Source organism: Cydia splendana, chromosome 16 (assembly GCF_910591565.1).
Source record: "Cydia splendana chromosome 16, ilCydSple1.2, whole genome shotgun sequence".
NCBI classification, from domain to species: Eukaryota; Metazoa; Arthropoda; class Insecta; order Lepidoptera; family Tortricidae; genus Cydia; species Cydia splendana.
In genome coordinates this window covers 11,037,654-11,054,807 of record NC_085975.1, presented here as the reverse complement: position 1 = coordinate 11,054,807, position 17,154 = coordinate 11,037,654, and the positions used below count along the sequence as shown (strand labels likewise).

Here is a 17,154-nt window from a genome sequence, read left to right as displayed (position 1 = left end):
AAAACGGATTTTTGTGGAGAAATATGCTCGTGTGGTTCATAGTTTTATGTCAGCGTAAAACATTTAGATGAATTATACAGTGTACTTATCTTGGGGCTATTCACAAATTACGTCATTTCAAATTAGGGGGGGGGGGTCTGGACATAGGATGACGGTAGCATGAAGTAGGAGGAAATGGGGTCATTTGAAGCATGATTTTTGGATGATTATAGGGGGGGGGGGGGGTCAAAAATCGACAAAAATCGATGACGTAATTTATGGACAGCCCCCTTGCAGCAAGATAAGCCAGGGATGCAATGTGACTAAGCCGTTCGTTTAAACATGATTAGTGGGAATTTTACGTTTTAGCAACGTCAACAAAAACGTAAATAATGACCAGTGAATACCTATATTACTTATTTATTTTATCAATAAATAAATAAATTTATTTATGTAGGGTGTGGAGACTGTCACGTCACACACAACCGGAAATCGGTAGTCTAATAAAACGTACTAATATTAACCGCACATATACGTACCTATCGATACCATGTAATACACACCCCATATGATGTTTTTAACAATAACAATAACAATATTTTTATTGACTGTAAAAGTTTAACAAGCACGTTACAGTGAACCCCGCACTAGGCATGGCCTGTATCGCGGGGGTCATGATCATCACGAGTTACCAGTGATAAAAAAATATAAATATATTAAACATAAGAATAGGAATTAGGAAAGAAAGAGGATGTGAACTAGTGTGTTTGTAAGCTTGTTGTGAGAAGGGAGTGGAAAGTGTGTGAATGAAAATCTAAGAATGTAATGAATGTAAAAGTTTGTTAGATTTCAGTGTGTTCGAGCGTTATGAAAAACTGAAACTGAACTCGAAGAGGAATGAAGAGGTAATCCTATGAGTACGTGGAGTAAGGAGTCACTTGGGAAGGATTCAGAATTTCTTCTGATTCCTCGTAGTTCCAAGACTTTAGCAGGTTTAGTATACGATTCTTTGCCTCATATACGTTTCATCACAGGGATTAGGCCAGGGTTCACCAATTAGTTTCTTCAGGGGTTTTCAAAATAATATGACCATAGCGGTCCGTTTCTACTTGAGTTTATTAAATAAGTAAAAAAATTATATAGGTCCGAATCTCGGTCCGCCATTTGATGACCCCTGGATTAGGGAATCGACGATTGACGTTCTGCGGGCTTCACATAGGTTACCTAAATAATTAACTAGGCTTCGCTTTCGAAGTACTTATCTCGTTTCATTAAGGTAACACAAATAAAGCACAACAAACCAAAAGTTATCCTGCTACTTGTACTTATCTACCAAGACAGTCATTTTGTTTATTCTTCAGGTACGGGCTTCCAAGCGTATCAGGGCGAGGCCACACCGTGTCACTAAAAGAGTGAATCCATTTCATTATTCCGATATAGGTCACCGGTGCAAACCCGCTTAACCTACATTGTCCACAATAGGAATCGGCTACGATAGTTTGTGTGGAAAGTTTACAAACTACGAGTTGCACTGTTGGGTGTTACCGACGTGTATAAATGTATTCGCTCTAGGGTTGGCAGTTATCTTCCACCATACTTAGGCTGGTTATAGTGTCACGAGGACCGTCCGTGCGGATCGCTCCGCACCGGACTAATATGTATTAAGTTCAGGGAGCGTTTTAGAGTACCTAAAGCTGACGGGACAGGACGGTCCGCGTGATACTAAAACCAGCCTATTGTCTAACATTTTACCCTGAGTGGTACACGGCTGAACTCATTTGTGACATTAAACGTAAACATACATTGCATAAACAATATAAAATGTGTAGAACTGATTACAATTATGAATTATTTTCAAAGTGTAGGGCTGCTGTTAAGGTTGCAATAAAAGCAGCGCATGAAGCATACATGGACCGTGTTCAGAAACATTTAGCAAGGGAACCTAAAGCCTTTTGGGATTTTATAAGAAGTAAGAGAGGGAACGTTACTAAAAGAAAACTAGTAGTGGACGGACGCCAACTATCGGATCAGGAATGTGCTAGGAAATTTGCCACTTTCTTTGAATCGGTTTACAATCCAAACCCGGCTCGTCTGGAAGTTAAAGCGGCGGACGCCTCCTCGACGGCGAGCAGCGCGAGGGTGCACGTCGCGAGCCTGGAGCTGGCGGAGGTGCAGCGGGCCCTAGCAGCGCTCCAACCCAAGCGGTCCGCGGGTCCCGATGGTATCCCACCTTACGTTTTTAAGGACTGTCGTAGTGTTCTGGCTGAACCATTGCATTATATTTTTAATACTTGCCTTAAATCCAAAGTGTTTCCTGACAGGTGGAAGTTAACTAGGGTGGTGCCTGTACCGAAAGGTCGCGGCGGACCGAATACCAGTGATTATCGTCCGGTGGCAGTATTGTGTACGGTAGCTAAGGTATTTGAGTCTGCGATTTACCAATCGGTTCAGGCCCAAGCTAGCGGCCAAATGACTGACGCGCAATATGGCTTCCGGAAGGCGCGCAGTACCACAGGTAACCTACTGCGTCTCATGGTCAATATAGTGCCGGCAGTGGATGCAGGAGACCAGGTGGACGTGGCGTACTTCGACTTCCGGAAGGCATTTGATACCGTCGACCTTGATGTCTTACTCGTGAAATTGGCAAACGCGGGTTTCACTCCGCATACTCTCACTTTCTTTGCCAGCTATATGAGTAACAGGCGCCAGTATGTGGACTGTGCTGGTCACGTGTCAGAACCATATTTCACGAGGTCTGGCGTAAGTCAGGGGAGCAATTTGGGTCCCTTAGAGTTCATTTTAATGATAAATGACCTTCCTGACGTTGTTAGAGACTCCATTTGTCTACTCTTTGCTGATGACCTCAAGCTTGTCTGCAGAATCAATGACAGCTCTGACTGTATTAAATTACAAGAGGACATACATCGAGTGGTTAAATGGAGTAAAACGTACAAGCTACATTTCAACGCGGCAAAGTGCGCCATACTCTCATTCACCAGATCTCGGAATCCTATTTGCTACCAATATGTGTTAGAAGAGACACCGATGCAGCGTGTGGAAGAAGTGAAGGACTTAGGGGTGTTGCTGAAGTCCGACCTCACCTTTCGAGACCATATTGTTTCAGTATGTAAAAGGGCTTTCCGAAATCTGGGGTTTGTGATGAGACAGGCTCATGCGTTTACTAACATCAATGCGATACGTGTATTGTACGAGGCAATTGTCAGGAGCCATCTAGAGGGTAATGCGGCCATCTGGAGTCCACACGAGTCGAAATATCGGCTAATGTTGGAAAGAATTCAAAATAAATTTATTAGGTTTATATATTTAAAATTATACGGAGTATACCCTTTTTATCCATTAATGTATCCTACATTGTTCGTGTTAGGAATGGTAGGATACAATAAACTTGAAGTTAGAAGGGAACTGGGGCTAGCTTCATATATATTTAAGTTGGTACGAGGGAAGTTGTGCAATCCTGGAGTCCTGGCAGAGGTGCGTTTGAACGTACCAGACCGGTATGTGTGGCGGCGGCGGCGGCCGAGCCTGCTGGCCGAGCCGCGCGCTCGAACGCAACTCCTTCGCCAGGCCCCCTTTACGCGCGCAATTCGGACCCTTAATCGAGTAGCGATCGAGTTAGATTTGTTTTTTTGTTCTTTGAACGAATTCACAAAGGCCACGTTATATGTATTGTGTTACTGTAATTTGTAACAATGTACCTATGTTGTTTAGTTTCTTTTGTGTTAAAATTCCATACTGTCGAATTAGGATAGCCTGTAAAGATGGTTGTGTGTATGTTAAATAAAAAAAAATAAAAAAAAAATTTTGAGACCTAATTTATTTATGGTATAGAAAACAAAACAGCAAGCACTTTACATCTTTCTAGGTTTAGTACTTACACCAAAGGTTAGTATTGTTATAAAAATGTATGCGTATGTAATACTGAACTGCAAAGGCTTATCGGCCGTTGCTGATTGACGGTTTGCATATGTAAGCATAATTGTGTCATATTGTTGAGTTGGACGTTTGCGTGGCTCCCACAACTCAACAAACAGCAGTTTATCTCTGCGTCTGTCTGCGTGTAATTAGTGACAGCAGCTAAAGTAGGTATAGCGCGTGGATAATGCATTCAATTCGCGCATTGCTTACTTCAATTATTAGGCAATTCGTTAACTCTTTCAATTCTATGCTCTTCAGGGATGATTTCTGACATAAAAACTATCCTATGTCCTTCCCCGGGACTCAAACTATCTCTATACCAAATTTCATCTAAATCGTTTCAGCGGCTGAAACGTGAAGAGGTAACAGAGAGACAGACAAACAAACACACTTTCGCCTTTATAATATTAGTATGGATTAACGTCTTCCGACTCAATAAGACTTGCTATTAATTTAGCATACATATTTTTCCCGCCTTTCCCCGCCTATATATTGGCAGCCTACCATAAAATTTTCAGGTTTTTTTTTTTCACTTTGTAACAACTATTATTTTTACCACGTTGCAATAAATGATAATGCGATTATGTTGAAGTCTGTTAGAGCACTAATTTAATTTAGGAAGTGCCGTTATCGTGGTACCTAATCCCAATTACCTAGCTTAATGTTTGTTTACTGTCTATCATTGACTATAAGTTGGTATAGGTAATTGAACTAACCTAGGTATTGTTTTTATTTGTTTTGTATTTAAACTGAGCTTGCATATCTGATCAATGTGATTGTTTATACTTTCACTGTGATCGGTGGGAGGGTGGATTTCATCACCAAAAATTTCACCATACAAAAAAATATTTTTTTCAAATGTTTAATTTAACACGATTCTAGCTGGGAAAAGTAATAGGGGGCTGTATATTGAGGATATTTATGGTATTTATACAATCATTTGTGGCTTATATTTGAAGTTATCGCTTTCGGAAAATAAAAACGCAAGACGGTGATGACAATCATGGTATGGTAATGACTCTTTTATAGACGGTAATGACACTGCATGTACGGTAATGACGATTTGGGAACTAATTTATATATGTATTAAAAACGTATTTAAAAAACAAAAACTTTTTTTAATTGTAAGGCTTTAGAACTTTAATAAACATTACAAATAACATGTTTTTGAACATAAGACTAGCTACATAAATTATTTTTAGAAAATTATAAAAAATACATTTTATTCATATAAATAAATATATAACAAGTATTTTTATTGTATAATTTTAAATAATTTATATTCAGAAATAGGCAATTTATGTATTCATTTATTTTTTTGGGTTTTTTCAATGTTAAATCATATTAACAATATTGTACTCTTATTATCAGTTTAAACCAGCATCTTCTTTTATCTACTGCATAATTTGGTATTTATATCATATTATAAAATTGCTGGCTTACCAGTGAGCTTAATTTTTATGATATATTACTTTTTTTTGATAATTTGATTCATTGCATAAGTTTGTATTTTTGTTGTTTTATAAATTAACTTTAAAAATAGCTATAATGATTTAAATCCATATATATATTGTTTAATAGCTAAACATTAATATATAATCAGTGTTTTATAAGTTGCAAGACCCCTACTTGTAATGCATGTCATAAGTTACAAAATGTTAGGTATTGGGTCCGGTGACTACCCAATGGTATAATTATTAATTGCTGTAATTATATACATCAATTAATATAATATTATCAAAAAACATAAGGCCATTACGATAGTGAGCCAGTACCGTAGCCTATGGTCGCTTAAAACTTAACATATGTTGCTTGTTTAAATACTTTGTTTTAACACGACTAACATGCAATTACAGACTCTAAGTTGCGCGATTTACATTATTAGATAATAAAAAATAAACATTTGTATGTTCTAAGTTCTAAGTGACCTAAATTTTGCCTACTTCAGTCAAAATGTTATTTAAAACTAACCATCCTCTAGTGTGAAAAAAATAGTCATATCTTCTTCTACATTTATAAGGTAGACATTATATAGTGTTAGAAGACATAGAGAACGTTTTTCAAACATACAGCTTAATTTCATAATGAATTATAGCAAAATAACTAGAAAAGTTTCTGAGAACCGTCATCACCATACACATGAAATCATCACCGGTCGTCATTTTTTCCCGGTGATGATGGGTATGGTGTTGACGATTTGAGAGTTTCTTGTTTTTATTTCTAGAATACGAATAATAGTAGTTAATGTCTATGCTACACAATAAACTTCATGTAGTTTGCCATTCATTTCAATAATTATTTCTAATCTATCATTTGTAACTTTTTTAAACCAAAGCATAACGGTGATGATGCTCTGTTGTGACAAACTACGTTTTACAAATTTGTTCGTAATATTTCTCACGATTCAATGATGTGACTTTATAGTGAAATCATTTTTGGCATTCTATATTAAAGTGAAAAATAGGGCAAGGACCTTTAGCGGTATTTCGTTGTTCATACACGGAGATAAGCTCACATTGACATTACCATGACGGTGTTGACGAATATTCGTGACAAAATTTTAAATATTTTTAAATGTACTTTCTCGGTGAAGGAATTATTGCATATTTTCCCATGTGTTAAACAACAACATGGAAAAGATATAAGTAAAAGAAAAATCGCAATCGTACGATAGGTATGCTATAATTTTCACTGCAAACAATAAGGTTCAGATTTTTCCAGTAGACGGTGATGATTTTAGACACATAAAACATTTTATATAAAAAAAACTATTAAGTTATTGGAGATGGTAATTGAAGGAACATGAAGATAATAGTTCTTAAAAACATATAAAAAAGTTGCAACTCGCACAACCTACTAGTTTTTTTTATAAAGACCGAACCATAAGTTTTCGCAGGATTTTGAAATCCACCCGGGAACGATTTGTGCTGTTTCAAAGTTAATGTGACCTTGTGATTTTCGTGAATTTGTACCATCAATCGATACTAAACTTGTTAGTAGACATTCAACTGGTAACTTTTATACAGATAATTATCTTTCATTATAAAAAAACAGTGGCAGTTGCACGTTCCAAAAATGTATCATGCCCTGTCATTTTAACAGGTCTTTAGTTTTAACTTCATATTTATTTGTCGCGACCTTCAATTCCAGTTTGACCCCATAATCGTAACGCTTATCAAGGTTACATATGGGAATCGATCATAAGGTTAACGCACCTTATCAAGTTATCATATTTTTTGTAATGAATGTTGAAATTATGTTTAGGAGCTCGAATAAAATTTGGCTGGCCAGAAATGCCAGAATGGCTCACTGGGGAATGAGTCCGAATGGCCGGTTTTCTTCCATTTGAGTATATGTGATCTTTATCGTTGATAGCATAACCGTCTATTGCTTCAAGGTCTCTTTTTATACAGAATGACACATTATTTTGCACCTGATAGTAAGATCAAGATGTACTTGTATTCTACAAATAAATTTTTGGGTGTGTGTTTTTTAATGTATGTGATATAATTTACTATGTCATTAAGTTCATTATTCTTCTTATTGTAACAACATAGTATGATTAACATTATTGTGTTGATCCATTTATGATACTGTGCAGATCTGATTGATGATATCCGAGTCCGCTTCCGGTCAGTTAAGTTCAGGAAATGATTACCTTTACTATACATTGTCGTAATTTCTTTCCGTATTTACAGTAGGCATAACGATAGGTACAATTATATTAAGACCAATTTTATTAAGTAATACGAGTACAAGTTTTTTGCTAACTTCAACTTTGATCGGCTTTTGGCCATGGTTCGCCATTTTGGCTTAAAGGCCTGTCCAGACGGGAACAATTTTTCGCCAATCTGATTAAATTGTCGGATCAAATCAGGTGGTGCGGATGCAAACGCCAATTTGGCCACTTTCACCAATTTTAGATCTATGGTTTATTTGAGCGCTCTAAAATAAAAAAAAATGCCCCCGAACACGAATACTAGCGTCACAAATTGGTATTCTTGCGTCCGCACCTCCATTTTATCGGTAATATTGCTCATAATCGGCGGTCGAATTCCGCGAGCCAAATTGGCGTTTGCGTCCGCACGGTGTGATTTGATTGGGCAATTTAATCAGATTGGCGTAAAATTGTCCCCGCCTGGAATGGCTTAAAGTAAAAAGGCATTTGCTTTAAAGAATACCATTTTGCGAAGTTAATCTGCTAATGACAACCAAAGAGTATAATAATATATGTATGACGACTAGTACCTTTTATTTTTATTTTTTGTGTAAGACTGAATACTTTAATTTTTAATTTTATTATTTTAATCATTTTTAAGTGTACCTATTTATTGTTTTATTATTGTGTACGTAATTTTAATTATTTTAATTTAATATGGATCATCTGTTATCTGCAATAAAGAATTGAATATGAATATAATAGAGATGCAACGGATAGTTGTTTGGCCGGATACCGGATATTCGGCCTGACCATCGGCCGAATATTCGGTATCCGGCCGCCGGAATTCTACCGGCGGAACTATTTCATGCTACTACGCCGCACCTGCGAGTAAAAAGACGGACAAGTGCACAAGCCAATCATCCGTTTTTTTCATGTCACTGCGCCGCACCTGCGAGTAAAAAGACGGACAAGTGCACAAGCCAATCATCCGTTTTTTTCATGCCATATCGGACCATGAAAACTCAGACTGCCGGACAGTAAAATTCATTGTAGTGCACAATCGCCCTATCGGTTTTTCAGGTGCGCATTGTGCAGGTTTTGACCTGTACGGTTACCATCAGTTTGTCACTGACATAAACGCCGTCGAGAACGTAATTTACTTTCTATACATCTCGTTCGCACTCGCATATTAGTGCAAACGGGATGTATAGAAAGTAAATTACGTTCTCGACGGCGTTTATGTCAGTGACAAACTGATTGTAACCGTACTGTTTCCTAGTGAACGTTAGCGCGGACTCAACTCTAGGTTCGAAATGAGTGCGCGTGTAAGTCAGTGGAATATATAAATTGTTTTAAAATAATAAGCGCGTACGATTATGACCGTGACTGTTTCTTAAATCCAATTTGTTTACTCCGAAATCAAGCAATGTTACTATCCGGTATCCGGCCGGATAGTAGGTCACTATCCGGTATCCGGCCGGATATTAAAATAATGACCGAATGAATGAATGAATGCACCGGATACCGGATAGTAACCGAACATCCGGTGCATCTCTAATGACGACCATAAAATGATGGCATTTCAAACAGTGTAATGCAGTCGGGTTATTTTTTTGTTAAAAGGTTATATTGCCAGCCACATTGTCCAAGGACACTGTTTTTATGATGTAGTAACACTAACACCATTCTACAAGAACTAGGCCGCTAACTTGTCATGCTAGGCATACAACTACATGTAATCAACAGAATTCGTTTCCTAACGACGTCCTTTGGTACCTGGGTTGACGTGTGGGGAATTATAATATCCCTCATTTATTTGGGACACATTATTTTTCTTTTTAATGCGATAGTCCTCGTGATTCTGAGTAGTAGTAATCCAAAAGTTAATCGATTTTCGAAAAAAAGTAAATGATGCACTTTCCACTGGGCCTTTTCCAAAATTTTAGTAATTTCAAATTCCTAGTATGTCCATTTCGGATGTGACGAGATTAATGATTTGTACTAACGAATTATTTAGGAATAAAATTATACCTCCTGGAGTCCGTCTATGCTAAGTTTGCACCAATTTAAGCAGAAAGTGTGGGAGTGTCATCATTGTATAGGTACGTAATATTTTCACAGAACTTTGACATTAAAGATGACATTGCCACACTTTGTTCTTGCACTTGCGATGCTGGGTTAGATGGTCTTGGCTTGGTCCGACTCTAGAAAAAAAAGTAAGACCAAGAAAAGTCTGCAGCGATTTTCATAGCCCACGCAGTGCAAGTGTCATTTTAAACGTCAAAGTTCTATGAAATAAGACGTGTAAATAACACTTGCACTGCGTGGGCTATCAAAATCTCTGCAGACTTTTCTTGGCCTAACTCTATCTATTTCAGAACTTTTCATTACCACAGACAATCGAACAGCCACAGACAGTTGTCAAACGTCAACAGTTGATAGAGTTGACAATCCAAAAACCACAAATTGTGGCGCCGTTTCCGCGGCATTCATGAAGTTGTTATATACGTATGAATGAATTTGTGTTTAATTATCTCCCTGTAGCTTTACTTACAAACGTGATAAATACAACAAAGTATTTAATAAAAGTCTTTGTCTTCAGGAGGGACCGCACTCGACGTTGCCAGACGATGAGTTCTACGATGCCGTGGAGACAGGGTTTGACAAGATGGAAGAGGAGCGGTGTGCACGCGTGGTGTCTCCTACCGTACACACGCGAGACCAGGTCGACCTACCGCCCCCTGCTATTGATAACCGGCTCACCGTACACCCGCTGTGGACTGAGGTAATACACAATAGACGGGGTTTGACAAGATGGAAGAGGAGCGGTGTGCCCGCGTGGTGTCTCCTACCGTACACACGCGAGACCAGGTCGACCTACCGCCCCCTGCTATTGATAACCGGCTCACCGTACACCCGCTGTGGACTGAGGTAATACACAATAGACGGGGTTTGACAAGATGGAAGAGGAGCGGTGTGCCCGCGTGGTGTCTCCTACCGTACACACGCGAGACCAGGTCGACCTACCGCCCCCTGCTATTGATAACCGGCTCACCGTACACCCGCTGTGGACTGAGGTAATACACAATAGACAGGGTTTGACAAGATGGAAGAGGAGCGGTGAAGCGGTGTGCCCGCGTGGTGTTCCCTACCGTACACACGCGAGACCAGGTCGACCTACCGCCCCCGGCTATTGATAACCGGCTCACCGTACACCCGCTGTGGACTGAGGTAATACTACACTAGACAGGGTTTGACAAGATGGAAGAGGAACGGTGTGCCCGCGTGGTGTCCCCTACCGTACACACGCGAGACCAGGTCGACCTACCGCCCCCTGCTATTGATAACCGGCTCACCGTACACCCGCTGTGGACTGAGGTAATACACAATAGACAGGGTTTGACAAGATGGAAGAGGAGCGGTGAAGCGGTGTGCCCGCGTGGTGTTCCCTACCGTACACACGCGAGACCAGGTCGACCTACCGCCCCCGGCTATTGATAACCGGCTCACCGTACACCCGCTGTGGACTGAGGTAATACTACACTAGACAGGGTTTGACAAGATGGAAGAGGAGCGGTGAGCCCGCGTGGTGTCTCCTACCGTACACACGCGAGACCAGGTCGACCTACCGGCCCCTGCTATTGATAACCGGCTCACCGTACACCCGCTGTGGACTGAGGTAATACTACACTAGACAGGGTTTGACAAGATGGAAGAGGAACGGTGTGCCCGCGTGGTGTCCCCTACCGTACACACGCGAGACCAGGTCGACCTACCGCCCCCTGCTATTGATAACCGGCTCACCGTACACCCGCTGTGGACTGAGGTAATACTACACTAGACAGGGTTTGACAAGATGGAAGAGGAGCGGTGTGCCCGCGTGGTGTCCCCTGCCGTACACACGCGAGACCAGGTCGACCTACCGCCCCCTGCTATTGATAACCGGCTCACCGTACACCCGCTGTGGACTGAGGTAATACTACACTAGACAGGGTTTGACAAGATGGAAGAGGAGCGGTGAAGCGGTGTGCCCGCTTGGTGTCCCCTACCGTACACACGCGAGACCAGGTCGACCTACCGCCCCCTGCTATTGATAACCGGCTCGCCGTACACCCGCTGTGGACTGAGGTAATACTACACTAGACAGGGTTTGACAAGATGGAAGAGGAGCGGTGAAGCGGTGTGCCCGCTTGGTGTCCCCTACCGTACACACGCGAGACCAGGTCGACCTACCGCCCCCTGCTATTGATAACCGGCTCGCCGTACACCCGCTGTGGACTGAGGTAATACACAATAGACAGGGTTTGACAAGATGGAAGAGGAGCGGTGAAGCGGTGTGCCCGCGTGGTGTCCCCTACCGTACACACGCGAGACCAGGTCGACCTACCGCCCCCTGCTATTGATAACCGGCTCGCCGTACACCCGCTGTGGACTGAGGTAATACACAATAGACAGGGTTTGACAAGATGGAAGAGGAGCGGTGAAGCGGTGTGCCCGCGTGGTGTCCCCTACCGTACACACGCGAGACCAGGTCGACCTACCGCCCCCGGCAATTGATAACCGGCTCACCGTACACCCGCTGTGGACTGAGGTAATACACAATAGACAGGGTTTGACAAGATGGAAGAGGAGCGGTGAAGCGGTGTGCCCGCGTGGTGTCCCCTACCGTACACACGCGAGACCAGGTCGACCTACCGCCCCCGGCTATTGATAACCGGCTCACCGTACACCCGCTGTGGACTGAGGTAATTAGGGATTGCAAACCGGATTGATTTTCAATCCGGCCGGATCCGGCCGGATTTTGGCCTCAATCCGGCCGGATCCGGCCGGACCGGATCCGGTTAGGTATAAGGATATTAAAGTTAATTAAATGACGTATTTTTCAAGTTTTATGCGTTATATGAGAAACAAAGGGTATTTTTACAAATGTATTCATAAAACAACAATTTGAAGTTAATAAGAAATAACTTTTTAACAATAAAATAAAACTAAGTATTAAAAAGTGTCACATAGTCAATTGATCTCAATTTAAAAATAAAATTTGAAATCTAAGTCGTTTATTAATTTTATTATATTTAATCATTCACATCCTGCTCAAATTTATACGTTTACAATAAAAATATAAATTTGATTAGATTCCAAAGCCTGTTCATGGGATAATTATGGGATGGGAATTGGAGAACTCCTTGAAAGGACAAGTTTTCGTAACTGTTCTTTGATGGAATTATTTGTAACGCTGACATCCATTCTAGTAACAAGATATTTTACTTTTAACTAAAATTGTATGAAATGTGCTCCAATATTATCGTGCTTTCATTTTTTATCCGTGAAAATAGTTTTATAGCCTAAATCACACATAAATAAATAATTCATGAATAAATTTTTGGGGACAATTTTATACATCAAGCACTGACGCAAATGATTTGTTTATAATGCAAAAGAAATGCGTCCGTATTCTGACAAACACACGAATACCAAACAGCAGTCGCCCGCACTTCGTAAAACATAGATTACTTACGTTACCGTGTATATATATACTTGAGTCTGCACTTTTTGTTAGAAACCACTCGGAATTGTTTAAAACCAAAGGAGAAGTCTGTAAAACTAATAGTAGATCTAAAAATCAGCTAGCCTTACCAAATACCAAATTAGCTATGTGCAGAAAGGGGCCCTATTACCAATGTATTATAATGACAAATAAACTCCCTGACAGTGTAAAACAGGAACCGAGCGACAAACAGTTTAAAAATACGCTTAAAAAGCTTCTTCTAGAGAAAGCATATTATACAATAGACGAATTTCTAAATGATCAAACACTGGAATAATGCTATACTATGTACTTACCCAAATTAAATTATTTAAATTATTATTATTTAAGTTTTATTGAAATATTATTGTAAACATCTATCGACATTCATGCATTCTCTAAAAACGACTTAATAGTTAATTAATTAATTGATTAATTAATAGTGACTATATTGTCTATTGTTTATTACTTAAATCTATTTATAAATTAACCTGGACATTTAATATAAATAATCATCATAATCTTATTATTTTACTAGCTTTATAAATGAACTTGACATTTAATACTGCATAAACGTCGATAAAATATAAAATATTAAAATTATGAATATAGATTTTATTGCTATTGGTATAAGATGCATGCATGTACTAAATACTTAATACCTAGACTTAAGATATATTGAATGCCCTTACAGGGTGTCATGTACCTACTATCCTCAAATTGTAACACCTAATGTAATTATGAACATGACTGCAATACAATAAAGAATAAAGAATAAAGAATACAGATCGACCTACTCGTAGCCTAAGCAAAGCTTGTAATATGGGTACTAGCTAGCTCTAGGTAGTACTACTAGGCGACGATATATACACGTATAGTATATTGATAAATACATGCTTATATACGTAGAAAACACCCATAACTCAGGAACAAATATCGGTGTTCATCACACAAATAAATGCCCTTACCGGTATTCAAACCCAGGACCATCGGCTTAATAGGCAGGGTCACTGAATGGTCACTACTCACTAGGCCAGACCGGTCGTTACAAATGCCTTCCATGGCATCTCCATCCTTTAATTTTTACTTCTAATTATTTAAGTAATCGTCGTATCGTGCCGATTCGTGCCACCAACATGAAAGAAGACGAAATCCTCTTCTGTTCTCAATCATCGTCATATTAAATATCTTTTTATTTTACTAAATTTGGATTTTTTCATTCGTTCTTTATTCTGTTTAACTGCTTTCTTCTATCCGTCGCCTTTATCTTACCTAAAACGCGCAGTGGGTGCTGCGTGCGGTCTTTTTTTCTATTTTCCCGGATCCGGTCCGGATCCGGTGATTTCAACCGGATCCGGTAGCTCCTAAAAAGTGCCGGATCCGGCCGGATTACCGGATCCGCCGGACCGGATTGCAATCCCTAGAGGTAATACTACACTAGACAGGGTTTGACAAGATGGAAGAGGAGCGGTGTGCCCGCGTGCTGTCCCCTGCCGTACACACGCGAGACCAGGTCGACCTACCGCCCCCTGCTATTGATAACCGGCTCACCGTACACCCGCTGTGGACTGAGGTAATACACAATAGACAGGGTTTGACAAGATGGAAGAGGAGCGGTAAAGCGGTGTGCCCGCGTGGTGTCCCCTACCGTACACACGCGAGACCAGGTCGACCTACCGCCCCCTGCTATTGATAACCGGCTCACCGTACACCCGCTGTGGACAGAGGTAATACACAATAGACAGGGTTTGACGAGATGGAAGAGGAGCGGTGAAGCGGTGTGCCCGCGTGGTGTCCCCTACCGTACACACGCGAGACCAGGTCGACCTACCGCCCCCTGCTATTGATAACCGGCTCACCGTACACCCGCTGTGGACTGAGGTAATACACAATAGACAGGGTTTGACAAGATGGAAGAGGAGCGGTGAAGCGGTGTGCCCGCGTGGTGTCCCCTACCGTACACACGCGAGACCAGGTCGACCTACCGCCCCCTGCTATTGATAACCGGCTCACCGTACACCCGCTGTGGACAGAGGTAATACACAATAGACAGGGTTTGACGAGATGGAAGAGGAGCGGTGAAGCGGTGTGCCCGCGTGGTGTCCCCTACCGTACACACGCGAGACCAGGTCGACCTACCGCCCCCTGCTATTGATAACCGGCTCACCGTACACCCGCTGTGGACTGAGGTAATACACAATAGACAGGGTTTGACGAGATGGAAGAGGAGCGGTGAAGCGGTGTGCCCGCGTGGTGTCCCCTACCGTACACACGCGAGACCAGGTCGACCTACCGCCCCCTGCTATTGATAACCGGCTCACCGTACACCCGCTGTGGACTGAGGTAATACACAATAGACGGGGTTTGACAAGATGGAAGAGGAGCGGTGAAGCGGTGTGCCCGCGTGGTGTCCCCTACCGTACACACGCGAGACCAGGTCGACCTACCGCCCCCTGCTATTGATAACCGGCTCACCGTACACCCGCTGTGGACTGAGGTAATACACAATAGACAGGGTTTGACGAGATGGAAGAGGAGCGGTGAAGCGGTGTGCCCGCGTGGTGTCCCCTACCGTACACACGCGAGACCAGGTCGACCTACCGCCCCCTGCTATTGATAACCGGAACCGGCTCACCGTATACCCGCTGTGGACTGAGGTAATACTACAATAGGAAGATATTTGCTGCGTCTCGTCTCCTATTGTATCATCCTAAACAATAATACTAAATTAAGTGATGTTATTAGTACACAAAAGTTACTTATTTTTTTATAACAAAAGACCTACAATAAATGTACAATAAATTTAAAAGCAATAGGGAGGACCAAATACTAATAGGGCAACTCGGGTCCCTACGCGCGCTTTAGTGGCTTGGGGTGTGTGACACGCACGCCATACTGACGTCATGTATCTATTTAGGTCACTTATAAGGTGTCATGATCATTTCGAACGTAGCATCTAAATTGGTGCTATTCATGACACTATCACTTAAATCATAAATAAGTTATAAATAGGTATGTATTTCAGACCTCGTCGGAATATGGTAATTGATTTGTATTGGTAATTTTTAATATGGTTTATTTTAAAGGTATATTTTTATGTTACTTGCATCGAGATAATTTTGTTTGCATTAGTCTGAAAACTAAGCGGCTCTGAGCGACGTAAGTATGTTACGCGACTAATTTAGTTTTTCGCATTCAGAGAATAGAGAGAAATAAAAAAGAACTATGTTTGTTTGCATGAGAAATTCTTTCTGTAGAGGTATGCAACTATGCATAGCGAAATTAGCGCGGTTCGGCCGCCGCTAACGAAGTGACACGATGAGTGGCTCCGGATAAAGTATACCCATCTTGAACGAGCTCCTCCCTTTATCCAAGAGACTCTTATCTAATGTATAGTTGCCTTAATCAAAATCTATATTATATATTAGCATGCGAGTCAAATAAGGTCCATTTTGCGTTGTCTGTGATACAAATGCCTAAATGTGTTTGACATTTGGTTTGACAAGAATATTTTGTTTCCAGATCGACAGAATATCAACAGAGCAGATCCAAGCCGCGTTCGAGGACGTCGGAGGCGGCAATGGTTGGCAGTTATTCGCTGAAGAAGGCGACATGAGGATGTACAGGAGGTACGCGTTTCTATTCTAAATATATGGGGCATTATCTATGAAACGGGACCTTATTGTCGATGGCGCATACGCCGCACAACGTCGCGCGGCATTGTATTTATATCGGAGCATCGTTAATAATGGCGTAAGCGCCATCGACAATAAGGTCCCTTTTCATAGATAACGTCACATATTATGAACTACTAACTACTACACTACACTACTACACCACACTACACTACTACACCACACTACACTACTACACCACACTACACTACTACACCACACTACACTACTACACCACACTACACTACTACACCACACTACACTACTATACTAGGTACATAAAATATCTAACAATCTAGCATATACCTTAAAAGAAAGCATCACACGACATAAACTTTTTCTAGTTAGGAATTAGGTGTAATTTTAGTGCTGAACTC

At 41.0% G+C, this 17,154-nt stretch overlaps 1 protein-coding gene and 1 long non-coding RNA gene across 2 annotated transcripts in view; both read left to right on the top strand.

Moving 5' to 3' along the window:
* Nucleotides 1-17,154, top strand: part of LOC134798273 (uncharacterized) — a 683,132-nt gene that overhangs the window by 471,519 nt on the left and 194,459 nt on the right. The window lies entirely within an intron of this gene.
* The window catches only part of LOC134798244 (ceramide transfer protein), a 66,616-nt gene that overhangs the window by 32,566 nt on the left and 16,896 nt on the right, over nt 1-17,154 (top strand). Inside the window, exons 7-8 of the mRNA XM_063770622.1 lie at nt 10,179-10,361; nt 16,626-16,732. Of these exons, the coding sequence (XP_063626692.1) occupies nt 10,179-10,361; nt 16,626-16,732 (290 nt within the window). The remainder of the gene's footprint in view (nt 1-10,178; nt 10,362-16,625; nt 16,733-17,154) is intronic.